This window comes from Accipiter gentilis, chromosome 17 (genome assembly GCF_929443795.1).
Source record: "Accipiter gentilis chromosome 17, bAccGen1.1, whole genome shotgun sequence".
Classification (NCBI taxonomy): domain Eukaryota; kingdom Metazoa; phylum Chordata; class Aves; order Accipitriformes; family Accipitridae; genus Astur; species Astur gentilis.
This window is the reverse complement of record NC_064896.1, coordinates 14,653,784-14,681,780: the sequence shown is the minus strand read 5'-3', so window position 1 is coordinate 14,681,780 and position 27,997 is coordinate 14,653,784. Positions and strand designations below refer to the sequence as shown.

Genomic DNA, 27,997 nt, shown 5'->3' with positions numbered 1-27,997 from the left:
TCTTAGTCCATGATACAAATAATTTGGAATCTGATTGTTATTGGATGGAGAGAAGAACGCTTTATGTAAATAAGACCACAATCTCTGGACATATTTAGACAATTACTTATTTCAAGAAGATGCTCTATACATCTCTATACCTATCCATATTCAAAAAAAGCATGTGACTAAGACCTTCTGAATGCAATGGTGTATAACTAAGTGAAAACCATCACCAGGAACCTTAAGACTAATTTTTTTACCTCTTAAATGAACCACTAACATTTTAATCTTCATTCCAGTTGCTGTTACTCACCCTGTGAATTTGATATAAAATCAACTCTTAAAACAGGGAAATCGTAGAAATACAACACAGTTCACAATCAAAATCCAGACTGCTTTTGTTTAAGCATTTATCCTTGTGTGGCCTTCTGTCAGTTTTTGGACTTTTGTCTGAGAACCATTTTGTTCATTTTATTTAGGTGTTTCATTTCCTGTCAAGTGAACATTTTGTGAAGACATTACTTACATTATAAGCTGTCTTTTTATTTTGAACAGAGCTTATCTAGTTACATAGATGAACTACAAAAAATACAGTTATGGAAAGCTGGATTTTTCACTGTTGTTCATTTTCCTGATGAGCACATCACCATTCTTTGGGATCAGAGAACAACAGTTCATGTACAGATGGGTCATCAGTGGCAGGTAAGATGGGTCATCAGTGGCAGGTAAGTGGAAGTCAACACTTTTATGGCCATTTCTTTGAGGTATTTATATAAGTCGTATTAAGTAAGACATTACCATTATTCAGAGAATAGACAATGTGTCAGAAATCGTGTAGAAACTCATTGGCAGTCAAGGAGAGAAGCATTCAACTACCTTGTCAATTAAAATATTCATTCTCATTTACTTTTTTTTTTTCTAGTGACTATTTACTGTCTAACTTCTGTAACAACAGAAACAAATATCTTTGAGGCAACATTGTCCTTCAGTACTTGTTCCTTATATGACTGGAGCAGATGTTATTTTGCTGAAGCATTAAAAAGCACATAGCTAGCAAACAGGTCACTTCTCTGAACAAAAGATCAGCTCCTTTCTCAAAGGCTTGGGATACTTAGTTGAAAGGGAATAATATTGATGTTGTCAAAATAAAATATTTTCCATAGCTTTTATTATCACGAAGAGCTGAACTGTTTTGGCTGAAATTTCACTGAAAAGGATCAAGTCCTGCCAGATTTATAATTAAGCGACTGCAGACAGGAACTTAAGAAGCAAGCTTTGAAAACAGTCATGGCTGGTAGTGTTTTGTAGCATGTGGAAATATGTTTTTTTATATCTATCTATCTATCTATCTATCTTTTTTCCCCAGGGTAAATTGACTGGATTATGTGGAAATTTTGATTTGAAGACAGTAAATGAATTGAGGACTCCAGATAATTTTGAATTAACAAACTCACAAGAGTTTGGAAACAGCTGGACAGCTGTAGAGGTACATTGTAAAAAAAACGTGTTTGCTAGTAGATTTTTTGCTGTTACATCGTATAATTTATCTAGAATGAAATAAGAAATTAATTCCTAGAAGTATCAATCAGGCAGCAATGCAAATGGCAGTATCAGTGGTTCTTACAGATACCATAATCCGTTAAGAAGAATCACCTTTTTTCTACACAGCTCTATAATGTAGAGAAAAATGCTTTGCAATGGTCTGAATCTAGATGTGTTTTTGTAGATGTTGTTTGAATAGTAGTCTTTTTTTACATAATGGAAGAATTGTGGGTTCATTTTAGACTGTCATCAGTTTAGCTGATCTTTCATAGCTGGGCGATATTTAACTGAAACCATAGCAATGAAAAGAAAAAATATTCTTTCTATATGCTGTAAAGTTAAAAATTGAACTTTTTTAATGTCATGTGTCTAGTGGTGTTCATAGAAATGTTCCTTCCTAGTAGTTAGAGTAAGAAGGTCTGATTTCTGACACTTGTAATATATGTTGTCCAAGTGAACTTTATTATTATGTAAGCTACACTATCCAGGTGTGAGGACTGCAGATTGGGACTGCATGGCAGGTCTGTTTAGACCTATATGTATGTATGTGTTTTTCTGCTGCTCTCAAGACAAATGAAACATTTCTTCAGATTGTGTAATTTTCCTTTTCTTCAGATTATCATCCCCTTTTAATTCCATATCTTAGTCTGGCTTTAGTTCATAAATGATGCATTTGTTTTGTGGTTTACATCTCTTTTTTTTAAAAAACAAAACAAAACAAAAAAAACAAGCAAAATTATGCTTTGCAAGTTCAAACACAGAGTGGTTATGAAACAAGTTTCTCACTTTGATTTTGCTTTCTGATTAAGTGTGTTGACAGCTCTGACATTCGAAATCCATGCAGTTTGAATCCCCTTAGAGAGCCATTTGCCAAGAAGGAATGTGGAATACTGTTAAGTGAAGCATTTGAAGCTTGCCATCCAGTGGTGAGTTGTGGTCACGTACAGAAAGATGTGAAAGTGAACATATCACTGAAGAGAAACTTTACTCTTCATAGAATCATAGAATCATTTAGGTTGGAAAAGACCTTTAAGATTGTTGAGTCCAACCATCAATGATGCTCACTAAACCGTGTCCTGAAGTGCCTTGTCTACGTGCTTTTTTAATACCTCCAGGGATGGTGACTCAACCACTTCCGTGGGCAGCTGTTCCAATGCCTGACAACCCTCTCAGTAAAGAAATTTTTCCTAATATCCAATCTAAATCTCTTCTGCCGCAACTTGAGGCCATTTCCTCTCATCCTGTCACCAGCCATCTGACAGAAGAGACCAGCACCCACCTCACTACAACCCCCCTTCAGGCAGTTGTAGAGAGCGATGAGGTCTCCCCTCAGCCTCCTTTTCTCCAGGCTAAACAACCCCAGTTCCTTCAGCCACTCCTTATAAGACTTGTGCTCCAGGCCCCTCACCAACTTGGCTGCCCTTCTCTGGACACACTTCAGCACCTCAATGTCTCTCCTGTAGGGAGGGGCCCAACGCTGAACACGATACTCGAGGTGCAGCCTCACCAGTGCCAAGTACAGGGAAACAGTCACTTTCCTGCTCCTGCTGGCCACACCGTTTCTGATACAAGCCAGGATGCCATTGGCCTTCTTGGCCTCCTGGGCATACTGCTGGCTCATATTCAGCCAGCTGTCAGCCAGCACCCAAGGTCTTTTTCTGCCAGGCAGCTTTCCAGCCACTCTTCCCCAAGCCTGTAGCGCTGCATGGGGTTGTTGTGACTGATGTGCAGGACCCAGCACTTAGCTTTGAACCTCATACAACTGGCCTCAGCCCATCAATCCAGCCTGTCCAGATCCCTCTGTAGAGTCTTCCTACCCTTGAGCAGATCAACCCTCTCTCCCAACTCAATGTCATCCTCAAACTTATTGAGGGCGCACTCGATCCCCTCGTCCAGATCATTGATGAAGATATTAAAGGGAACTGGCCCCAATACTGAGCCCTGGGGAACACCACTTGTGATGCGCCACCAACTGGCTTTGGCTCACATTACTTTAAATCTTCATCTTGTCATCCATAACATAATAATTTGACTACTATAGCAAAAGCAAACACGAAGAAAGTCTAACCTATACCTATTCAGATTCTAAAATGTGAATGTTTAGCTGGACCTGTTACAAGGACTATCTGCACTTAGCTGACCTAGACAGTAAGCTACTTTGGCACCAATTTAGCATTCTGTAACATGGGTAGTCCTATTAGTCCCCTTTGTAATTAATGTAGACAAAATTATACCCAGTTTCTGTTATCTTTTTTTTTTTATCCCAAGCACTATTTGCATAAGCATAACCACTTGCTTTATTTTGCTCAAATGTATTACATAGCATGCACGTTTTTCAGGCGTATTTAAATAAATTGACAGTTTCTTCCAGGCAGTATTGGATGTGAAGAACTCATTCCTAGAAAAAAATGCATATATCTCCTCACTCAGGCAACCACCTAAGGAAATAAATGAGCCGTACAACATCTTCTGACAGTCAACAGGCTCAGGTTCAATTGGGAAATGAGGGCGGACTGATTCCTAGAGCTAGGTCTTATATGGAAAATGACATATCCCAAGATGTTCAGGTATTGAGACTGTGTTCATAGCTTAAAGAGTGTAAGTATCAGAGTGATTCCTAGGGAGAGAGGAGATTTCATATGAAAGGCAGCCAGGAATCTTGCAGGGTTGCTTTATATATTATTTTGGAAGAAAGGGGAAGCTGCTGTTAAAGTTGTATTAATGTAACATCCACTGTATACCATAGGTAGCAACTACATTCCTCAAAAGTGTGTAAGTATTACTCGAGTGCAAATCCATGTAGAATGTGTAACAATTCAATAAGCAAATCAGCATTGACAGTTTTCTTTGAAATATTGTCACTTAAGACTTCAAAATAATTTAAGGGAAAAATCACAAATTCGCCTGTGAAAATGTCTTACAATATGAAGAGAATGAACCACTCTCACATGAAGAGTTTCCCATCTACTTTATTTCCTGCATTTTATGTATATCTCACTTTCATAGCACTTGTGATGTTTATTGATTTGCGATCAGTTTAGAGACAGTTTCTCTTATTTTGTAAGTGTCTTTGTAGTTTATTATGACTGAAATATTACAAGACCATACAAAACACAAGCTCACATCAACATCTTAGTGTGCATGTTTTTAATGGGTCATTGATTGAATTGTGCCACTGGGTACTGTATAAGATTTTATGTGTTCTAATAAACTGTTTTTCTTGTGTCTCGGGAAACATTTAAATTCTTTATTACTTCAAAGTCTTACATATTAGATTTTGAAAGAGTCACAGCTTTTTGTATAGAGGTGATTGTTGCCAATGTCTATATGAATATTTTGATAAGTGGTATTTATATTTCCAGATTGACGTCACCTGGTTTTACTCAAACTGCTTGACAGATACATGTGGTTGTAACCAAGGAGGTGACTGTGAGTGTTTCTGTACAAGTGTATCAGCATATGCCCATCAGTGCTGCCAGCATGGAGTTGCTGTAGACTGGAGGTCCCCTAGAGTGTGTCGTAAGTTTACTCAACTAGTGTTGCCAGTGGCTGCTGCTGTCTGCATTCATAAGACCCAGACCTGAAAAATCAATCACATTAAATTGCCTGGGGCCATGAATTGGATCACTAAGCCACACTGGTGGGAAGATGAGTGGATGCATCTCACTGCCCTCCATGTTCATTTTGGTCTAGCTGGATTACATGGTTCTTTCCATATTTGTGGATGGTACACTTCTATTTTTAATTCCTTGTCGTATGATGTGAAAGGAAAAGTCATGGGAAGTCTATATGAACATATGGCATGCATCCCTCAAACCACAGTTACAAAGTTAACAGCTCAAGTAATTTCCGTCTTCAGGAAGTCTACAGTTCTTAACAGGGTCTAGGAAATATAGCTGCCTTACTGCTGCCCTGAGAGCAAGTGTGAAATATAAAGGTCTTCTGAAGAAAAACAAGTAGTTTTTTAAGCAGGACTTTGTCATTACCTTAATATCCCTATTCAACTGTGCTTAGAAGTTGTAAAAAAATCTGAGGGCTTTTTCTATGGCACCTAGTGCAAATGCCTAACAGGAGACAGTAATTTCCCCAAAGATGTGATAAAAAAGTGCAAGATAGAAAGAATGGAAGGAAACAAGCATTTTTCTAACTTCACAGTTGCACAGAGAAAGTATGCAGCTTGTTAAAAGTCACATGGGAAATTTGCCATAGAGTGAGAAGGTTATTCCAAATTTTTGATAGAAATGGTACACGTGCTTTGAAGTGACCATGGAAAGACAGCAAAGCTTAGTCTTAACCACTAGAGGTCACAAAGAGACAGCTGTAGGTATGTAAACTTAGTATTTCCTGCTAGAAAACAGTATTTTGTTTAAGTCAGTGTAGTTTAAATTAGTATTTTATTTAAAGCAGTGATGTAAATATTTGGCAATAATTTTTTTAATAAATGTTTTGTGTATGATGTAACTTGGCCAAGCATTTGGTTTACCCCTTATTTGTAAAGGCTAATGGAGACCTGTTTATCTGCAGCATACTTGCAACTGCATTTCTTTTCTTTTTATTTTTTAGCTTATGATTGTGAATATTTCAACAAAGGTAAGTCCTAAAGGAGATGATAAAATGTCAATAGAATCTTTGGTTTCTTCATATAAGTCTTAGTACTTTGCATAAAATAATTGTATTAATGAAAACAGTTGCGAATGATATGTTATTTAAATAGTCAAGATTCTGGTTTACTAGTTTATTTTGCTTTTTCAAAGGCTTTTCATTTCATAATCTTTTTAATTCCTGGCTTTTTCCCAAGAATACATGTTTAACTCATTTTCTTTGCATTTATGCATCGTGATTAAACAGTTAAATCATTAAGTAGTTAGTAAGACTATTCCATCCAACAGTACTAGTGGCACTACTTGCTTAAGGTATACTGCAGTTCAAAACTGATACCCAGTGTGTCTGTTAAACCAATCATGATCTCCTATGTAGCCTCCGGAGGGAGCTAGCTATTAAGATATTTCAACTTTCTGTGCCCAGATGGGTAATAACTCTCCATTTCGGTATGTTTGACCTAGCTTTAAGTTCCTGAGAGACAAGCATTGCTGCTGCATTAGAATGGCTCTCAGTGAGAGGTGCAAAACTCGTACAAGGTGCTAGAGTAAACCTTGAATCTGCACTGGGTGCTGTACTGCTGTGTTAACCCTAGCATCCATATTCAGTCTATTTCAAAGTTATCTTGTGAGTGTCTGCATGGTTAGACATGGCATGCATACAAGCCCTGCAAGCCAGCCTGATGAGAGGAATGGTCAGGACTCCTGCTATTTATTCTATAACTCTTTTTATCAAGCTCATATAAAAGCCTGTCTATCCAGATGATTTGTGATATTTTGGTCTTCTGTTAGACTCTATATTGCAGCAGCTCACTCCCAGAAAGATGTCTGAGAGGGACCAAGTTTAAATTAGAAGAGACTTGTGCAACATGCCAGGCCCAAACAATACAGCCAAGAAATGTACATGTTCTGATACGCTGACTGCTGAAAAGATTTTGAGTGGGGTCAGATTGCTAATGAAGTGGATTTTTATCTAAATCACTACTTAAGCCTTTAAATTAATTTAAATAAAGACCAGTTGAATACAAGAGGTGATTGCAGTTTTACATTTCCTTTTTGGTTTGTATTGTTTTATAAATGAAACACAGTCTGATACTGGATAATCTTATTGCGGTTGTAACAAATTGAAAGTGCAGTGCCTCTAGCATCTGTGGTAGTAGTGGAGTGAATTTGGATGATAACATATACTTTTAAAGTGTGTTATTAGTTTTACTTGTTACTGAGTTCTCACTGACAGAAATTAGTTGAAATAGTGGAGAGTTGTGCATGTGACCAGCTTGTAATAAACATGGTTATCGTATACTTCTCACTTCGTTTCTTTCTACTGTTTGTTAATCCAGCTCATTGGTATTCAACATAGGATGTTTCAGAGCTGCCAATGGGGAAGAAAATAATCTCTAAACTGAAGATTTTCTTCTCTAACTCAAGTATAGTAGTGCTCCCTAGAATACTTAGTTTTGGAGACAAGAAGGTTAAGAAACTGTCATAGACCAGAGAGAGGTTTTGTCTATGCAACTGTGTCATTAATCCAGAGTGAAATAGTTGCAGTCCTGCTAGAGGCAGGAGCAGAAGCTTTTTGTCTCTGGTAAGGGTTGATTCTCAGCTGGTAGCTGCGGTTTCTCAAGTTTTGGATGGGGCTGAGATATGAGACTTAAACATATAATAACATTTCCAGAACACTAGATGTTTTAATTAATTTTTAAAATGGTTTTCAACTCCCTGCACTGACAGTAACCAGGTATCACTGTACGTGATTAGATAGGCATGGGCTTGTGTCCTAACTGGCCACCTATTTATACCATTAGAATCTAAAACTCTGGTTGCAGTGCAGCCTCCTTAGGATTTCAAATCTTAATAAATTTTAAGATTAGGGAGAACCAGAATACGAGGGCAGGCTGCAAATCGCAGTCCAAACTTTTAACCTGTTGGAACAGATTTTAAGGGTCGATGGTATTAGCTGCAACTATCAGCTGAGAAGTTCTGGGACACTTTTGCCATAGATAAATGCAGGCCATGTCCTGGCTTGTGGGTAAAATCATAGGTGAATTGCTCATGTGTGGTCTAAAATGCTTGGTTTTAACAGAGAAATTTGCAAAAATAATTTCAAATAACATTTTAAAATGAACTTTAAAATACTTTCCTACAGTGAAATTGAAACTAATGAGGAGGTGTGACATTTAAGATTTGCGAATGGTAACCTCACATGCTTTTGCCTTTTTTAACTTAAAGATAAAATATGACCATTCCTTTGCTTATGATGCTGATTTCTTCCTGTCTCACTTCCCAGTGGTTACATTTGTATCTACTCTGTTCAAGGAGTTCTTCGATACTTGATGACAACAAACTTTTGTTCCCTGTAAAATGCCTCATACTTTAGACACTAATAAAAGAGGTTTTGACAAATAGTAGGAAGTGTATAATCAGTTCAGCCATACAAATAAACAATTAGAGGCTCCCAGGGTGGTCCATAGAACACTGTTTACTTCTAAATCAAATACCTGAGCAGTCAGCTGACTTCAATAAAGTGACTACGAAACTGAAGTGAATGAGGCGGAGGAAAAGGAGAAGCTAATCTTGAATCTTGAAATTTGAAAATAGATATTTTGGACAGTTTTCAGATCATGTATTTTCTAAAAGAGTTTGGCTTTGTTTTGGTTGTCATTACAGCTTAGTGTATGACACACAGCGCTGTTTTCAGAGTGGAGAGATGTGTTTTTCTTTATGTGCTGTATTGTAATATTCAGAGCTCTTGATATGAAAGGTAATTCTGACTTTTTTCTCAACAGTTCTGGGAAAGGGTCCATACAAACTGGTTAGCTATTTGGATGGAGAATTTGTAGTGGCACTGAAACTGGTGGATGGTGTTGTTTTCCCAGTGAGAGAAGAAGATATTGTTCCTGGACATGCAGTGAGCTTTATGCTGACTTCAGGACTTTATAAACCCAAAGCACATGGTAAAGTCACTGTATCCTAGAGGGTTAAATAAGGCAGGGCAAATTCTGCCCTTGAATATGAGCCAACCTTTAAGAATAGACCTAGGTCAAAATTTTTTTTTATCTGTCAGCTGATTGTGCACCTTAATGTTGTCTGCCAGAACTTCCATTTGGTTGGTTTTAATTAGATGATTGTAGCTTTTTAAACAAATACTTTTAGTTGAAAAACAAAAGTGCCCCCGCATCCTAACCTTCAGAAGCACCAAACCAGTGTTGTAGCCCAGCTCTCCAGATAGGTGTAGCTCCCTCCACCAGTTCTCTGGCAGAACTGGGGCACAGGAAAGAATGGTAGAGAAATGATACAATAAAAGTACTCCCTAATTCACTTGCTTTGCCACCATCACTCACTGTATGGCCATTGGCACTAACGTGAGCTGTGTAATGGTGTATACTGCAAATTTGTCTCCTTCAGGTCCCAACTTAAGTTTCTACTGAAGGAATGTGTTGCTTATTCAGCAGAAGAAAAAGGTTTTGCACACCTTCAGACAGGTGGAGAAAGCTTACAAGAATATATTCAGCACTTTGTGACATTGATTAAATGCTAGAGTTGTCTGCATACGTGATTTTAATGCCCACAGAGCATTTAATGCCCACTTGAGTCTCAGTACAGTTTTACTGCCCAGAGTCCCCTGATCAGCTCTTTGGACAGCCTGAAGGTGGCTGTCTTTGTGTAATCAAAGAGGAGATATGGGTCAGTTGAAAAAATGACAAGCATTTGATTAGTAATACTGCTGTCTGTAGAACTGACACAAGAACTCATGTAACAGAATATCCAGGGCCAGATTTCTTTTATTAGTCATACTTTTGAGACGCTTGTACATTGCGTTCAATTTAGGTTTGGAAAGGGAAGGTCAGTCCTACTGTTCTATTCCCATATAAAAATCTCTTGCTCAGAATTTAACCCGGCAAATGGAATTTGTGCCTTATAGTCCAATTTGAATGAATGGCATTTCATCATTTGGCTGTGGAGGAGTTTATACAGGAGGAGTTTATACAATTGTTATGATATTTTTAATATCCATGTTTTCATTATATATCTGTGTTCTTGGTTCTTTGGTACCTCAGAGAAATGGATGTGTTTCATCAGTTTCAGACAAATAATGGACAATGGAAAGTTTTGGGCATTGATGTACTGATTGGCTATGTGGCAGGTATTATGTATCACACTCATTTGTGTGCAGTAACAACATGTCCATTGTTACTTATCAAATAGGTACTTGCCACAGACAGTTAATAAAAGGATATTTGCAAGTGCCACTATGTTTTTCAGATTAATTGAAGTTTTTATGCTCAGGAAACAAGTTGGCTTTCCAGAAGTGTTATACCAGAATGTGATAGCATATCTGTTTAATAGACATAATTTGTTTTCTATGCATTCTTTTTTTCAAGAAATACTACCCAGGCCTGGAGGGTTAATTGATTTTACAGTAGTTTAATGGCTATTTTTAAGAGAATAGCAGATTTTACAGCAAAATAGAATGAAGTAATTCTGTGAGCAACAGATGCCTGTAAGAGGCTCAAGATCTACCACACTGCAAGTGGTTGTACAGAGGCTTGCTTGAAATAAGCAGTACTGTTTTCAGGGTAAGGTATCATGTGGGTACGTTTGCCAGAAAACAAAGTTTGCTGTTAACATTCTTAGAGGAAGGGCTAGAGAGCTGACTGCTTAGAAGTTAAGACATAAAGCTGTAAGCTGAATGCAAAATACGTTTTTGTAATTTATTTTTAATGAAAGGCTGAGCTCTTAAGCTATGAATTCCTGATGGCAAATGTTACTTGTAAAGCTAGTTGAAGAAGTTTAAATTTTTATTAAACAAATGGCTTAGTGAAGGCTGTAAACTCAAGTTCTGCTTGACTGCAGGGCTATATTCCTTTATCCTGGTGTAGGCAAGTGTCTTAATCTGCTCGTATCTGTAGGGTATTTGGAAAACTAAATATCTATCCGAATCTAGCACTCTGAAATCCATATATAGTATATTTTGTTACCAGATTCAGGCTATTTTCACTGATAAGGCCAAAGTCAGCCTTCATTGCTCATGCTACTAATATCAGTACATCAGAATGAGTTTAATTTACTATACATATAAATGCATATGCATACATCAGCAAGTAAATGAGTTCTGTGTGTTTTTTTCAGATTCGAACTTGGTTTCATTTGAAACAGCTGAGAGACCAAACTATTTTCTTCAGTTGGCCTCCAATAATAGTCTTGTTCTTTCTAAATGGGAAAAAAGAGAAGCATTTCACAACAGATCTACATTTGTCATTCACAAGAATACATGGGTTTCAGGATACAGTTCCTTCGAGTCATTTGCAAAACCAGGATACTTCATTCACATTTCAGCCTCTTCAGTTGAGCTTTTGAAGTACCGTCATTCAGAGGAGTTCAGACTGTCGACCCTTTTTAAACTTGTAGGTAGGTAATTAAAGTTGCGTTTTATGAAAAGCAGTTTGCTCCCTGTGAAAATATAGGCTAAATGGTATTGATGTTTTCAGAGGTGATGATATTGCTTACTTCTCCCCTGCATCACTGGGAGCTGCGGGTAGTCTGTGGCATGTAGGCTCAAAATCTTCCCTGAGCTTTGTATTGAGCATGAGATTCTGTTTTCTTGTCAAAGGCCGCTAAATAGCATAACACACAACTTTGCTATATTTGCCAACTGGTTTTAGAAATATGTAGCCCAGTGTGTAGTTTCTGGGAAATACTTGCTTTGTAGGTGGTGAAGAAATTCTTAAGGAGTAGAAAAATCATACTGATGAATAATGGATTCATGAAGGGAATAGAAATGGACTGAGTGCATCTTTAAAAGCTAAGGTCTGTGGATGACATTTTCCCCTCCTTTCTGTCTGATTGCTGCCAAGAGAGAGTTTTCTGTACAGTGCATTCTCGTTGTGAGCTTTTTTGCCTCCTCAGAGGTCATGCCATCCAGTGCAAAGGACCTTCCCTCTAGATTACACCTCTCAAACCTCGAGTTTCCCCTGAAAAACACCTTGACATTTATCCATGTGCCCACTCACAGAGGCTCTGCTTTTTGGGATGTTATCCCCTAGTGTTTCAGGCATCATCTAACTGGAGATATATGCCTCTTCTTGGGGATCTAGATGTCTGTTTCTGTAATGTTTTGTGGACAGCTACAGCTCTTGCATACACAACGTAGACTGCTGTGAGAGTGTTTCTAACTACTTCAGAGATTCCCATTTTTCTAATAGTAGTCGCATTCCACTGAGACATAAGGATCAGAAATGTAGGAGATATTCTTAGGACCCTTTATAGGAGCTGGATCCAGAAGTTGCTCTGACAAGAATTGATGACAAAACACACATTGGAAAAATCACTAATCGGTCAAACTCACTCTTTTTTAGATTAGTAAGGAAAAGAAATAATAAGAATAGCTGTTCTCACATATTCTTAAACACTCGGGACCCATGCCCTGAAATGAAGATGGCCTTACGGGTCAAGAAAAAGGTGCAGGAGTTATATTAGCCTATGAAGTAAAGCAAAGCAGATTATTCATGAAACCATCATTTGCTTTAGTGTCTGCTTGTCTGGACACATCAGATAAATAGTCATATGAATGCTTTTGATGTATGAACTTCAGTGACAGCTACTACTTGCTGAAACCACTGGCCATTATGTGGTATATAAAATTCCAAAATCACTGGAAGTGTTTGTTTTTCTGTTCTAAAGCTTTTTTATTGTGCTGTAATTTTACCTGCATTAGTGATTTGTTTATTGGGGTAGCAGAAGTATTTTAATACGTATTCTTTGCAATACCATTTTTTAAAATCAGTTCTTTATTCTCTGAAATCAAGATTTGTTATACAAGCAAAGAAAGAAAATGAAATATTCTAACAAATGAAGCATGGCCTGGGCATGTTTTATGGTGACCATATTGAATCTCAGCACAGACAAATCTTAAGCAGGCACTGACTTCTGTGACAGAAGAGGCCAACTGTATGCCTCGTGGAGCTTCTTGTTATCAAAACATTGAATTAAAGTGTTAATGGTGGCATTGTGAATCTGCTGATGTTTTGTGGTGCGTTATGCTGACAGCCTAATGCAGCTGTTGACTGGCACACTCCAACTTCAGAAAAAATGACAGATTTTGTCATTGCCAAGTGCCTGTTGCCTCTTGACAAATGCTTGTAATCACAGAGCTGTTGAGGTTTTTGAACAGCAGAATTACAGAACTAATGCTATTACCAGGATGTTCATACAGCGTTTCAAGCAAGGAACTTTTTTTTTTGACATAACAAAAAAATCTCCTTAGTCTTTTATCTCTGAGGGAGGAATGAAGAAGGTTAAAACATGTTCCAATTCTCAGTGGTCATCCGTTAACACAGAGGGGTCTGTCTTTTCAAGTGTGAAGTCTTTACCCTGCAGTCATTATACCAAAAAATCCTATCTATGCCAATGGAAAACTAAAACAATTTACCTCAGCAAGTGGGATCAGATCGAATGATCAAGAGGCATTTCATTAATCACCACATCCGAGGGCTTGGGTTTCAGAGTTTTATAAGCAGAGAAACAGGGGGCTCGAATCTTTCTCCAGTGTACTTTCACAAGGGCCAGCCTGCTGATGTAGGGTAATTACATGGTCTAAAAATACAGCAGCATTTGTTTAAGTTAATGGAAAAGTTACACCAGCTCCAGAGTGCACAGGCAAAAGTGTATTGAGTTTCCTGCTGACTATTGTAAATGCTTTGCATATTAGATCAGAAACTCTTGAACCGGGAACAGATATTCCTGCGGAATCGGAGGATAAATATCGGGAGCAGAATAATAGACCCAGTAAATCCTCTTGGCCAGAAAGTTCCTCATGAGACTTCTTCATGCTTTGTGACGCACATTCAAAAGGAGGAATTTTAAATGACCCGATCACTACAGCAATAGATACATGTTTGTCTAGAGTCATCTGACGAGTCACTTTTTCCAGTTTCATAGCAATAAATATTGTCACATTGAAATACTTTGACTATAAATTGCACAGATACGATGGGCTAACACAGTGAAGTATTTTCCATGAGAAGTCACTTCAGCTTTTAAATTGGGTTATCTTCATTATACTTAGAATTGTCTGCTGTCCTGTTCCCACAAACATTTGAGGTTTTGAGCTGATATCTGAATTTGAATATCTAGACTATACTTATAAGAAAATACATTTTGCATTTTATGCAGGAATTTTTATCAGTATTGGATTGGTATGTATTCAGTCAAAAGAAATAATACACTTAGTCTTACCAGATGGAGAAACACAGAAGTGTCATGTAAGAGCGATCAATTCATATTTGAAATTGTTGGGAAATTAGTGGATGTAGGGAATTGATGATCTTTTTTATGGATATAGCTGTAGTTTTCTTACACTTTTTTAAAATACTGTGCTCAAGCTAGTTATCTTTTACCTTTCATAGAATTATCATAATCTTCTTTACTTTAAGATTACAGTGAGTTAATTTTATATATATTATAAAAATGTGACTTGCCCTGTATATATTCTACAGCAAAGTTCTTAATAAGGTTAGTTGTGTGCTTTAGCAGCTAACTTGCTGTAAATATGAGGACTGTCTTAGAGAGAATTTTAAGCTAAAAATTGTCTCAAGATGCACTAAGTATATGCTCACTGCACAGAGGTGTCTATTGATGTTTAAGTTTGATACAAGGCATTTTTGTTTGCTTTTAATGTTTGTATGTTAATTAACTGAAGCACATTCAGAAACATAGTACAAACTGAAAATGAAATTAATTTTAATGAAAAACATGTTTTTACAAAAGCATCTTGCATCTTAAGTGATATTGTTGACTATTTTAACTTCAACATACTCTTATCCATTTCCATCAGTAGAACTAATCTTCTAGAATGTCCTATTTTACTTCTAATGAGTTGCTTTTAAGTTTAATTTGAGCTCATGTGCTTTGTCAGTCCAGAAGATCATGACATAGGGCCTGGGACTGGATAATGCTGAGCAACTGCTGTTGTACCTGCAAATCCTGGGTATGCCACTGAACACATCTGCTCAGTATCTCTTGGAATCGGACTGAGGTTACTCTAGAATTATAATGTATTTCCTATTTATATCACAAACTCAAATGTTTGACTTCCCAATTTTGACTGAAAAAATAGGAGATTAAATAGTTACATTAAAAAGATTATATTCCTCTAACATGGTAATCTTAAACTAAAACAGGTAGATAGTTATACTTTGCTTTCAGTGATTTTTTTTTTTTTTTTTTTTTTTTGGCTGGGCACAAAGTTCAATTTTTCCAGTGACATTTGCTTACATTTCTCATTGCAGAAACTTAGAAGTCATGGGCAGAGTTAGTAGTTAATGTGTGTTAAGTGGGTAGATAGGATTTCATGTTTCTAAACTTGTAACTGAGGAGATAGGGAATCTACGTTACTAAGCAGCGTTTTGCTGCCATTATAAATAGAACTAATTTTAAAGCAAATTTTGTTCCTAATGGATTTTTTTGAAATCTTTGGGAAAAGTGGCAAAACAGAAAAAAGTGTCGGGTGAGAATTAAAATCCAAATACTTAATTTTTTTCATTATTTTTAAAACCTTTATTTTAAACACAACCTTTTATTAACATTAGAACATTTCAAATTTTAGGTTTTTTTAAAGTAAATAGCCATTTTTTGAGCATGGCATGAAATTATTCATAATATGCAGATTCTGACAATGGCAAATTTTGTCCCTGTGAGATAAAAGTCAGCATAGGAAAAAAAGGCAGGATGGACTTGTGAACAGTAGGAATTGTCAACACACAAAAAGGTGACCAAGGTACTAAGAAAGGTTGTTTTGACTCAACAGAATACCACAGTCTGTCAGTGATAAAAATTAAAATTCTTCATTAAATGGTAGCAATTATTCTCATTATCACAGAATTATTTTTTAAAACCACAAAGAACAAAAATCATAAAGGACAGGGAACAAAATACTTCTCTGATGTCCAAGCAAGTGAGAAAACAATGGAGTTGGGGAATGTCTCTTAATATATTGTCTTTGGCAACATGTATACCTGCATTCATACAAAAGCTTTTCTGCAGTACTGTAACATGTCAATATGCTCAGCCCCTGTTAGGTAAAAGAACTGTGGGCTCAGTTGGCATGTCAACTGGAGCAACTGTCATCCAGGGCATAATTTACCATTTTGCGAAGGATTTGCTGTGTCACCAAACAGAAGACAAATGCTGGTAGACTTCACCAGGAGACACATGGTTATTTTCAAATGCCATGACAAATCCTTTTGAGGAACACATGCCTGATATAAGAAGCTTGACTCATTGTCTGTAAACTGTGTATCATTCTTTTGTTGTGAGTGAACTGTACTGTTGCACAGAGTACAGTAAGCTCATATTACTAGTTGCTGGAGGGAGAATTTAAGTATTAAAGAAATGGGAAGCATGTGGTGGAGGTGGCTGATTAGCATCCTGGCTAGCATAAAGCATTCGTGCCATGACACTGGTGAAATCCACAGTTTCTGAGCTGTGGTAGTTTCTGTCATGGGAGTAGCTGTATTGTAGTAACAATAAAGCTGAGGTTGGTCTGGCGTGGAAGTTTAATGTCTAAAATCAATACAGAGAATGAAAGGAGTATTTCCTTCAGTTTAGGGAGAGTGATGCTTGAATGGCTTTAAAACATTTTGCTACTGCTTTTTCTTATACCCTAATGATTGTGGGATTTGGGGTCATAGTTAATATGATGTATGTAGTAAAAAGAGGCAAAATAATCTTATTTTAGCAAGGTATAGAGAAAATTTGTTGTTTTCTTGGCTTAGTCTTGAATTCATGTTAGTTCAGAACACGGCTCTGTACATCTCTTTCTTCTCCCCTTCATTTTCTGTCTAATCTCTATATAGTCTGAACTTTTTAAGCAGGAATTGCGTCTTGTTGTGGTTGGGTTTTTTTAACAGTGGCTTGCAGTGTCAATCAGCTGGGTCCTTGGGCTGCTTAGACTTTCTGGAAGTGATACTGCCAATAGTGAAAACTTTAAATATGATGAATGACTGAACTGACGTTCGCCTAATACTGAAAAGGCATTTTCCCATAATTCATAATAAAGCACAAATTTCACTATATCCAAGGGGTTTACTGAGATATACTGAAAACTTTTGAGATACTGGAAACCAATTCATGCAATATATTCAGCTCTTCCTGTGGTGATTTAGTCTGTTCTTTTATGTAATTTACTCACTAAAAAAACTAATACAGCTTGGCCTGGCATACTCAATTCTCTAAAATCCCTTGACTGGAAAACTAAATGTCCATTGGTTCTACAGCTCTTCTTTGAAAACATTCTTTGCAACCAGGTTTATGAATTAATCTGTTGTCCATACTTCTTTCTGCAGAGACAGAATTTGCAGAGGCATGACTTTGCTCTTTACTGTAAATGATGTTTATGAACCACTCAACAAATGCTATCTATGCCTTTATGTAGAAATTCACCCTATTTCCTACCAATGCATGCAACACGAGCACCCTCTGTGAACTTAATCTGTAGGAGAGCTCAAGGGAAACATCGCAATTGTTTCATAAAAGTATAAATTTGGTTGGAGAATGGGAGAGGGTATGTTAATCTCAGCACTTGGAAGTGTTAATTCACGATCACTGTTCTGCTAAACTGAGAAACTAATATTCTTTGTCAGATACCAGTATGTGTTCTACAAAGCCTGTGCCTTTATTGTGTTTGGAACTACTTCTGTGATTAATGCTGAGGTTTGTGGCAAGAGTTAAAATTACAGATCTGTCTCCATACTTAATCCAGGGTAGTTTGATGAATGCGGTTTCCTAGATTCCACTTGGATATACTGTTATGGCTGGTTATTACTACTGTTGGTGATTGCCTGTGCCAACAGGTCTCCGGTATGTGCTGTCTTTTTGTCCTGTATCATCTTCTTTTGCCCTTAAACCTTACCACTCTGACCTGTCAGTCCATACAATACCCCATATATCAGTTTGCAAAATGTATGGAAATAATTCCTTTCCTCCCTTAGATTTAAGCAACTTAAGTTGTTTTCACTAGAAGGGGTCACAGAAGAATTTAGTGACGTGTACTTAGCTTTTTATGGGAATGTGACTTCATAAATGCATTTGTTACTGTCTTAAGAATCATGTTTTCAAAAGCAGTGACAAGTTGTGTCATTGCATATAGTGGCATGTAAAAAGGATAACACTAGATGGCACCATACACACTCTTTTGTCTGAGTTTGATTTACAGCTTTGATTTAAGAGAATTATTTCTATTAAAAAGAAGGCATTAATGGTTAATAATGGCAGAGGGATAATTACCTGTAAGTGCCAATGTCCCTAAATTGCAGGAAGAACAATTTCTTAGAATCTTCAGAGAAAACCTCAATGTCTCCAAGAAGATGTAAAAGAGCTGCTCTCTTAGTATCTCAGTCAAGTGAAGATCAGCAAAACTTAAAAAGCAAAAAGAGTTCAAAAGACCAAAAATGGAAACTTTTTCTAAGTAGTAAGCATTTTCTTTCTGGTCATTAATGTAAACGTTGTGTAAGAGCAGCTACTCTTCGTAGGCTCTGAACAACATAGCTCTAAGATCAGGTTTACCAATCTAGAGGGGACCCATATGTCATGATAGTGGTCTTCTGTAGGCATAAATGTAAGGGAAGTGTCTCTGCCCTGACTGCTACAGGAAGGAGCTGGGATGGGCTGTTGTAGTTCAGGTACTGAAATCCAGATATATTGTCTAAGTCATGCAAGCGTTGGAAGAGCCACTGGGCTAATCTAGCATTGTGCGGGAAACCATCCTGCATACAGGTGGGGCAAGGTTTTAGTGAAAAAGAAAGCATGATGCGGCATTTGAACATGCAAGTGCATGTCACCCACATGATGATTGACACAAATTTGTTTCTCAGATTTTACACTCAGTCTATTTCTTCTTTAATTATGTAAAGTTCCTGCATAATTTAATAAGCACTGGAAGTACAGCTGATCTTTATTTCTGTTTATTCTCACTTTGAAGTTTTAACTCTTCCTCTGTCTGAATTTGTACTGTGGGTTTCAATTATGTGAATTTGAAGTCTTTCACACACTATCTGTGTAGATACTCTGAAGGCAGTTTGGGTTTGGGGGGGGGTGGTTCTTGTTTTTGGTTTAGGTTTTGTTTGATTTATTTTTATTTTTATTTTTTTTTAATTTGCCATAATGTTTCATTATTGGTACTAGTTTGTCTGGTGAAGTATATGTTTTGAGTTAAATGTTGCAAGACTACATGTCTCATCTCATCTGAGTTGCTTTGTTCATTGTAGGAGCAGTAAGAATTTCACATTCAAAATGTTTTGAGGTTTGAATGAATTTCTCCTGGAGTGGCTATCTTACACTGCTTTTGAGAAGATCAACTGTTAAGAACTGTTGCTTTAGAGAGCCTAAATTGGCATAATTTCTGCTTGCTTTATTTGGAACGGTGTTTGTTTTGGTTTTTAAAGTACAATTGTATTGTACAAGTTATGTACACGCTTGTGCTCTGTCAGCAAATTTTACACATGAAGTAAACAACTGATATGATACATTGTTATGAAGAATATCAGTGTATCAAACTGGTGCTTTTTAGTTTTATTCTAATAGCAATAATTGCACCGAATCAACATAATCTTAATTTTGCATTTTCTTGGAATAACCGAACATATAGTTTCCTTGTTGATACAGTTGTAAAAACTTTAAAACAGCAGCTCTAACTTGCTTGGCTTTATTTTCAAGTGATTGTAATATGCAGTAAACGTGGCAAATTTGATGTCGTGTTTTATACTACAAAGAGTAAGACAGGCTGTGGAGCCAGCACTCTTTAATATACTTGGCATTAAAATAAACTGTTTGTCTATGTTTTAAAGACCTTAGCAGTTAAAAAAAATACTACCAATTTTGTTTGTAGAGAATACAGGTAGAAACGGTAAGTGATTTAGAGCTGCAGTGAACTCAAAGCATGCCTCTTAGTGATATGTATCTCTGTGTGTTTCTAGAAATACTATGAGAATAACATATCTTGATTGTTTTTCAGATGTCAAATTTCTATCCCATTCTGCATGTGAATGGCATTATGATGCCTGTACAAGCCCTTGTTTCAAGACATGCAAGGACCCTTTGGGAAAAACCTGTCAGGCAGTACCAAAGTAAGTATCTGTATTTTTATGGAAAAGTATGTAATTTGGGTAAAATATTTATGCAGCATAGTAAGAATATGAGAGATCAGAGGTAGGCTCAGTATAGCGGGACTGTGTTCTTGTATAAGGAGGTAAGTGAAGGAGAAAAGAAATGGAATAAAACCTGCTGCAGCAGCTACATGAAAGTAACATTTCAGTTGTTAGGTAAGTATTAACTTTTAAGCTAGGGGGGGGGGGTATTATGGAGTATTAATAAAGAGAGGTGATTACAACTTTGTTTCAAATAGTTGTGCCTCTACTTTTTCATTATGGCATTGCAACAGCCACATCTGTCCTTCCTTGACTTTTCCTTCCAGTTGGAATTTGTGCTAAGTCTGGTAAAAGTGGCATTTGGATTTTGGTGTGCAAAAATATTTGGCATTGCTTAAGTGATAGCATTCACTATTGAACTTGTGACCATTCATTTCAAAGGCTGAGTATCACGGAGTTCATGTTTTAGCTTAGATCTGAGTGAGAATGGAAGCCATGGCAATGACATTTTGAAGGAGTATACTCAGGTGATGAGATTTAGATAGAACATGACTGTCTACTTAGAATTAATTTATAAATAAATTGGTTTTTCCTAAAATTAAATTCAACTAGTTCAACTAGTTAATACTGTTTTTCTTATAGAGTGGAAGGATGCATCCCTGCCTGTCCTCTCAATATGTTGCTGGATGAAGTCACTCAAAGATGCGTGTATTTTGAAGACTGTATGTTTGAAAAATTATATATATTATGTATGATACTTACCCTATTAATTTCTTAGGTCTCTAGTCAAATTTTCAAATATCGGTGCTTAAATTTGTGTAACTATGACCTTAGTTAAATGAATCTTGAGCTCACCAAACATACATTTTGGTTAAAATAATTTCACTCCTCAAAAATTTGAGACAAATTTTAAACTAAGAAAGATGCTCTTTCTTCATAAAACATTTTAGTAACATTAGGTATGCAGCAAATTATTTAATGAATTTATTTTATAATTTGTCTATGAATTTTTGAAGTTTAAAGGGAATTGAAAAGATCAGAGTTATGTGACTTAACATAACTTCCTTCTAGTTCTGCTGCCTTCATGACTGTGATTATTCATAAATTTCAAACTACTATTTACTTGTGTCTGATTTCAGGCATTGAACCTGCAGATGATAGTCGACCTTTGCCACCCGGTATTCCAACACCAGCAGTTTCACACATAACACCAAGTACAAGTTGGGCAGTGATCAGTGAAGCGGTACCTTCATTTCCTGTACTTGAAGCAAAGGACACAGAAACAACACTTGCTTCAAAATTGCAACTCACTGCAACTACAGGGAAAACTGCATTTTCAGCTGTTACATTTAATATAACACTTCCAGCCATAACTTCATCATCAAATATTTCTTTACAATCAACAGAAATGACATCTGGGAGAAGCACTACAGCAATGTCTGGGACAACAAAATCTAATATAAGCTTGTCTTCTCCTGTTGACATTTCTCCATTGTTTCTGTCTACTCTCAGTTCAGAAACTTCCACAAAGATACAACCGATCATTAGCGGTTTCACTAAATTATTGAGGACTACGGGACCTCAGGCAGTAACTGCTACACATGCAGTGACTACAAGCACAGAATCAGAAGGCAAACCAATTTCTACACTTATGTTTAATGGGACACCTCTTATACTTAGAACAACAGCATTTCCAGTCAAAACTAAAATAATGGAAATACCAGAAATAGCCACAAGAACACTCCCCACAAAAGAAGCACAAGTAAAACCAGAAGAACTTACAACATATACACCCAGTTCATTTGAATCAATAAGAGAAAAAACTACTGTGTATGTGCCCCAGTTTTCCACATCACCACCTCTGGGCATGCCTTCATATACACCACCAGTAAACCTAACGGGAACTTCAGAAGGAACGAAAATAAGTATAGGACAGTCTTTTAGCACAGTGCCTAATGTTACATTAGCATTATTTTCTCCTGTGATCACTACTTTGTCTTTGTTAAAACCAGTGTCTTCAGCAACAACAAAAGCAGCAATTGTTTTAACCAAACAAAGCACAAAGACTACATTTTCACCAACATCCACACCACCTATTTCATTAGGAAAGGCAATTACAGAACCTGCTATTGAAATGGTTCAACATCTGACTGGTACTGCAGAGGTACCTTTCACTACAGCTCTAGGTCTGAAGACAACAACTCTGCAAACTCAAGAAAGATCATCAGAAACGAGTTTGTTATCATTTACAACTCTTAAAAAGGAAACTCCCCAAACAACACCTCATGTGGAGCATACGTCAAGTTCTTATTTCCCTCCATATTCACTACATCCTAGTTCTACAACTGAAAAATCCATCACCCTTTCTACAAAAAGACCTTCAGTGTCTGTTCCTACTTCTGCTTCTCCAGCTTCAGGTGAATTAAAAAAAACATTTAAAACTGTTTCAACTACAGGATATCCCTCATACATAGTTCTAAACACAACAGAGTTCCTGACTACATTATATACTAAATATCCTGTCGTGGCTGAGACTATGAGTGTGGCACCTTTGTCTGTTGAGGTAACATCCAAAATAACATCCCCTTTTGAATTAGGAGCAAAGTCAACTTTGTTTTCTGGAAAAACATCTACCAAGTACAAGTCAACTCAAGTTTCAAGTACAGTGAAGACAAGCACTTCAGGATATTCAGGTAGTGTTACCACACCAGCAATGAAAACCTCCATCTCATCAAAAGAAATCACCACAGTTCCTTTCACAGCTACAGAAAGAGAGTTGGCTCAAAGAATATCTGTCACTGGATCTCCACTTACTCTCCTTAGTGCAACTGAAACCACACTGTTGACAACAAAGCCTGATAAATCACAAGTGGAAAGAATTACTAGCATATCTACTAGGAAGCCATCTGCTTTCCCTTCTTCACCATCAAGTTCTCTAATCTCTTCAAACGTTTCTCTTCCTTCACTACCGTCATATGGAACAGAAGCATCACTGACAGCTCTCGGTCCTGTGCATGCATCCCATGAAACAATCTCTTTATATCCAAGAACAACTATAGCAAAGTCTCTGTTACCAACAGAAAAGGCCTCTCCAGTCCTGACTTTCTCTGCTTTATCCGCTATAACAGAACAATCAAGTACAATAACAACAGAATCACATGACAAATCGCCAGGCAAAGCCATTTTAAATATCACTTTTGCCACATCCTCCCCATCCTCTGAATTCAGCAATCAGCTCATAACAACCAAAAAAGTAATGACAGCCAAAGAAAAATCAACGCTGTCCCCTTCTGTTGTACTTCCAGTAACAAAGTCTTCTTACACTTTCTCCACTTCTCAGTATCTAGCAGGTAAATTGGTTTCTTCACCTTCTTTAACACAAATGATACCAGAAGTAACAACCACACTAAAATATCCAGTAGAAAGTAAAATGGTTTCTACAGCATTGAAATCTACAGTCCAAAGTATAACAGATACAGTAAAACTTAAAGCAGTTACAGCTCAGCCATCCTTTCCTTCATCTTCAGTAGGCCCCTTCTCTTGGCAGACATCTTCAGCAGATAAACTTTCAGTACAGACCACAAAGACCATGGCTATACCACATTTTTCTACTCAGAAGGCTATGGAACTTGGTCATCAGACTTCTGAGCCTTTATTGACAAGCCAAAGTAGTGCCCCAATTTACCAGTATCCTGCAGAAACTCTGACAAAGTCCACTGGTCAGCCACAACATGTCTTTAGGACAACTGAAGCTACAGTAGAATTGACTTCTTCATATCCCTTAATCACCTCACTACCTGAAGGCATTCATTCAAGTATATTACCTACCTCAGCAGGTCCTACAAAAGTTATTTTACCAACTGAAAAAGAGTTGCATTTAACTGATTCAGTCATGCAGCCATTTGTATCAAGAACTTCTGTTTTGCAGTCTACGGTCTCAACTAGAATGACAGCTGACTTGATTTTTGGCACCAGAATTCTCCCTTCTTCACCAGAAGAGCTTACAGCTTCCTCTACTTTAGCAACAGTTAAAAAAGAAGTGTTTCCTTCATTTTCCACACAAAAGGCAGGTACTGATCTAAAGTTCACACGGCAGGCCTCATTTACTGAATCACTTGAATCAAGTCAAACACTTGAAACGACTACAGCTTCACCAGAATCTAAGTCAACCTCTTCATCAGTTTTGTTACCAGAAACAACAGAAATTCCCATCATGATGGGGACTGGGCCATCCACATCAATGGGCAAAAGTGGTACAGAGGAAACAGCAGTGTTGCCTAAGCAAGTCACACTTTCAACCACCCCCTGCAGTTCTATGGTTCTAGCAAGTACAGCATTGTCAGCTCTGGCCCGTTCGTCAGCTGCATCTTCAGCCTCTTCAACAATAAGTAGTACTGGGCAAAACATTAGTATTGTATCAGCAACTTCAGACAAAGCAGAAGCAGTAACAGAATCCATCACAAGCTCTGTGAAGCCCACCTATTTTTCTCTTACTTCAGAAGCAAAAGGAACCATGTCCTTTGATACAGTAAAATACGAAGAGCCAGAATTACCAACAGAAGTCCAAGCTATCCATACTCAAGGTGCTACAGTTACCCCAGAAACACCTCAGACATTTTACTCTCCCTATTTCACAAACACAACTGCAGTTCCTTCTAATAGAACTGTATCAGTACTGTCCATTCTACACTCATCCTCTGAACCAAAACCTTTTTTTTCTATAGCTGCGTCATCAGTCACTACTACTCAAACTTCAAAACTTGAGATATCACCCGAGGTGCAAATGCCTTCTGTGAGTTCACTGCTAATGATATCTGACCATCCAAATGACACAACAGCTCCATCAGTTTCTTCATTTGCCTATTTGTCTGCCAAACCACTTTATGGCTTGACTACATTTTCTGATGGACTGGCAACAGCTGAAGCAATTTCAGGAGTCACAGGATCAGCTTTTATGCTGCCTGGAGAAACACCAGCTATTCAAACTTGTACAGTGAGTAACTATAAATATTAATATGTTTGGTTTTGAATAAGTCTTGGTTACTTTTACACACTGATAAAAAAAATTGTGAGCCATACTTTGATCTTTAGGATTTAAAATATCTGTATCAAACAGGGAGTCCTATTACTTTCTCAATTGTATCTAACTTTGGATGATTTCATTGTGCATAATGGTTTCCATAAGTGCTATAATACACTGTTGTGGGCCTCAGTTTCCTGAGTGTGACTGTTAGAAGAATGGGGTTTTGGCAAAATATGGTGCTTCATATTGTTCAATGGCAGTTTTTTGTTACGTTACCCTCTTTAAAGTACATCTTTCCAGAGATCCCTGTTATTATTCCTCTTGTGCTTTTCTATACTTTTCTTTCTCAACTTCTTTTAAAGTTAAAAATTCAATAATGCTGTTCTCCACTTTACAACAGGACAGCAGTTTTAAACTGTCCTCAGAATGGTTGGCTTTTCAAAGGTGCTCTTCACTTGTAGCTTCCATCAGTGTCATGGGGATTCATAAGTATTCTGTACCTGAAGAATGTGAGCCCCGTTTTTGAGCAAATACTCTGCAATGTTGTGATACTACCTTGGTAAGAATGGTAACCTATGTCTTTTATTAAATATGCCTTAGCCAATCACAGAAAATGAGTGCATAAAACATGTTTGCTTGGATGGACAACTGATCCAAGTTAATAAGTCGCAAAACTGCCCATACAATGCAACTCAACCCAGCTGTGGAGTTTTAGGATTTGCTACTCAAACGAATGGTGACAAATGCTGCCCAAAGTGGGAATGTGCATGTAAGTTTTAATTATGCAGTACTTTTGAAGTTAATTTAGGTAACAATTTAATACATATGTAAGAAGGCTAAGAACTGATGCTTCTGTACCATGGCGTAGAAATAGAAGATGCATATTGTATGGCTTACTCATTGTCTAATGCAATTCTAGTTCTACATCCAGGGAAATGAAATCAAAATGCTCCTTTAATGTAGGATATTCATTTTACCCAACTTTAGGTATCTGCAGTGGGCATGTCTAAGTCTGACTTAGACCCATCTTGTCTTCTGTCTAATCAGAGGACACCTAGTCAGTTATAGTCAGTGGATTTTTTGGTTCAGCTTATATCTACTTCAGGATGAGAAGATTCCCTAGACTGTTAACTAGCTCTGTTAACAGTTTGGGGACTACAGCTCTACTGTAGTCACTCCCATCAATTACCTAGAATGGGGCAGGAAGAATCCAAACCTTAAAGTAAATTCAATGTAGTCCATAATAGCAAAGAAAGGATGCAGAGTCAAGCAATGCAAATTTCTGTTTATGCTTTAGAGTTTGAAATAATAGAACTCCAAGCCCTTTGAAACACAAAAGCTTTAATGATAAGACTGGGAAGAAGGAAACCTTCCACATGAGCTCCCACTTTAGGAGCAAGACTAGAAGGGAACTAAGGATCTGGCATGATCCACTGTCATTCATGTTTTTGCTAGTTTGGGGGTTGTAAAAATTACAAACCTTTGCTGGCAAGAACTGTAAGAAAATAACTAATTAGAGGCCTGCAAATTGTCCTACTGAAATATGCAGGATTTGATTCTGCTGTCCATTTACAGAGGTGCAACAATATCGAATGTAGCTGACAATATATGCGCATATATGAAACTCTAGTAAGCTAGTTAATCTTACAAAATTTATTGTTTTATCTTCATATTTTGTAAAATTTACAGAAATTCTAAAATAAGTTAGAAAAATTTTTTTCTTTTTTTTCTTTTTTTTTTTAATTTTTCTTAGGTCGTTGCACAATTTTCTCTGATCTGAGCATTGTAACCTATGATGGAAATCATTTGGCTTTATTCAAAGAAGCATCCTACGTTGTTAGTCAAACTCAAGATGAAACTATAACCATCCATGTCCTTGACTGTAGAATGGTAACTAACATTTGTCAGCTAACAAATTGTGTTCAGTACTGCTAATAAGATGTATCTTAAAAGGAAGGGCATAGTCGTATGACATAGTTGTGGTTAATTATTCATTTCTGTGCAGTATCTATGAATTGTACTTACACTTTACAACACTTGTAAATTGTATAGCGCTTTATCACCTGACTGTGTATGCATAGTTCCTTCAAAGAAATTTGCACTGGAAATGCCAATCTTCAGAGCCATAAAAGACTGTAGGATTGTCAGACTAAATTAGACCACCCTGTGCATTCCAAGTCTTTGACAGGAGTAAATACGTGTTGTTTCAGAGAGGGAAGAGAGAAACCCTAGTGGGCATCCTGCCTAATGGGTAGTGTAGATTTGCTTTATGTCATGAAGAGTTAATTTCTCATGAGCCTTTACAAAACTCTTTAAACTCCAGTTTCTTCTATGAAAGCTAGGTAATTTTGATGTCCATATCAATGTCCATCACAAAGTTTGGTCCCAAGTAGTACCTTATGGAAGTTAACTCCAGAAGCTCGATATGATTGATATGAAAAAAGAGATCTGTTTATGACTTTCAGATTTGTTTTTCTGTTGTATTCAGTGCTTTCTGTTTTGTTCAGCACTGTATAGCTCGGGCAGCATGGGTATATTTCTGATCCATTCTGATCCATTCATATATCATATAGACTCATCATTCCCAGTCTTATTCTTGCTCACCTTCAGATCTGTAGTTCATATTTTTCAGTGTCCAAACAGCTAGTCCACTGTATTATTTTTTTTCCTGAAAACCTTTATTTCTGTTGTAAATTTAAGATCAGGTGATA

At 37.1% G+C, this 27,997-nt stretch overlaps 1 protein-coding gene across 1 annotated transcript in view; it reads left to right on the top strand.

Moving 5' to 3' along the window:
* OTOG (otogelin) overlaps positions 1-27,997 on the top strand; it is a 111,711-nt gene that overhangs the window by 58,996 nt on the left and 24,718 nt on the right. Inside the window, exons 27-38 of the mRNA XM_049820916.1 lie at positions 538-684; positions 1,349-1,468; positions 2,334-2,450; positions 4,887-5,043; positions 6,088-6,114; positions 8,909-9,076; positions 11,253-11,531; positions 20,131-20,242; positions 20,906-20,985; positions 21,403-25,256; positions 25,887-26,055; positions 27,040-27,176. Of these exons, the coding sequence (XP_049676873.1) occupies positions 538-684; positions 1,349-1,468; positions 2,334-2,450; positions 4,887-5,043; positions 6,088-6,114; positions 8,909-9,076; positions 11,253-11,531; positions 20,131-20,242; positions 20,906-20,985; positions 21,403-25,256; positions 25,887-26,055; positions 27,040-27,176 (5,367 nt within the window). The remainder of the gene's footprint in view (positions 1-537; positions 685-1,348; positions 1,469-2,333; positions 2,451-4,886; positions 5,044-6,087; positions 6,115-8,908; positions 9,077-11,252; positions 11,532-20,130; positions 20,243-20,905; positions 20,986-21,402; positions 25,257-25,886; positions 26,056-27,039; positions 27,177-27,997) is intronic.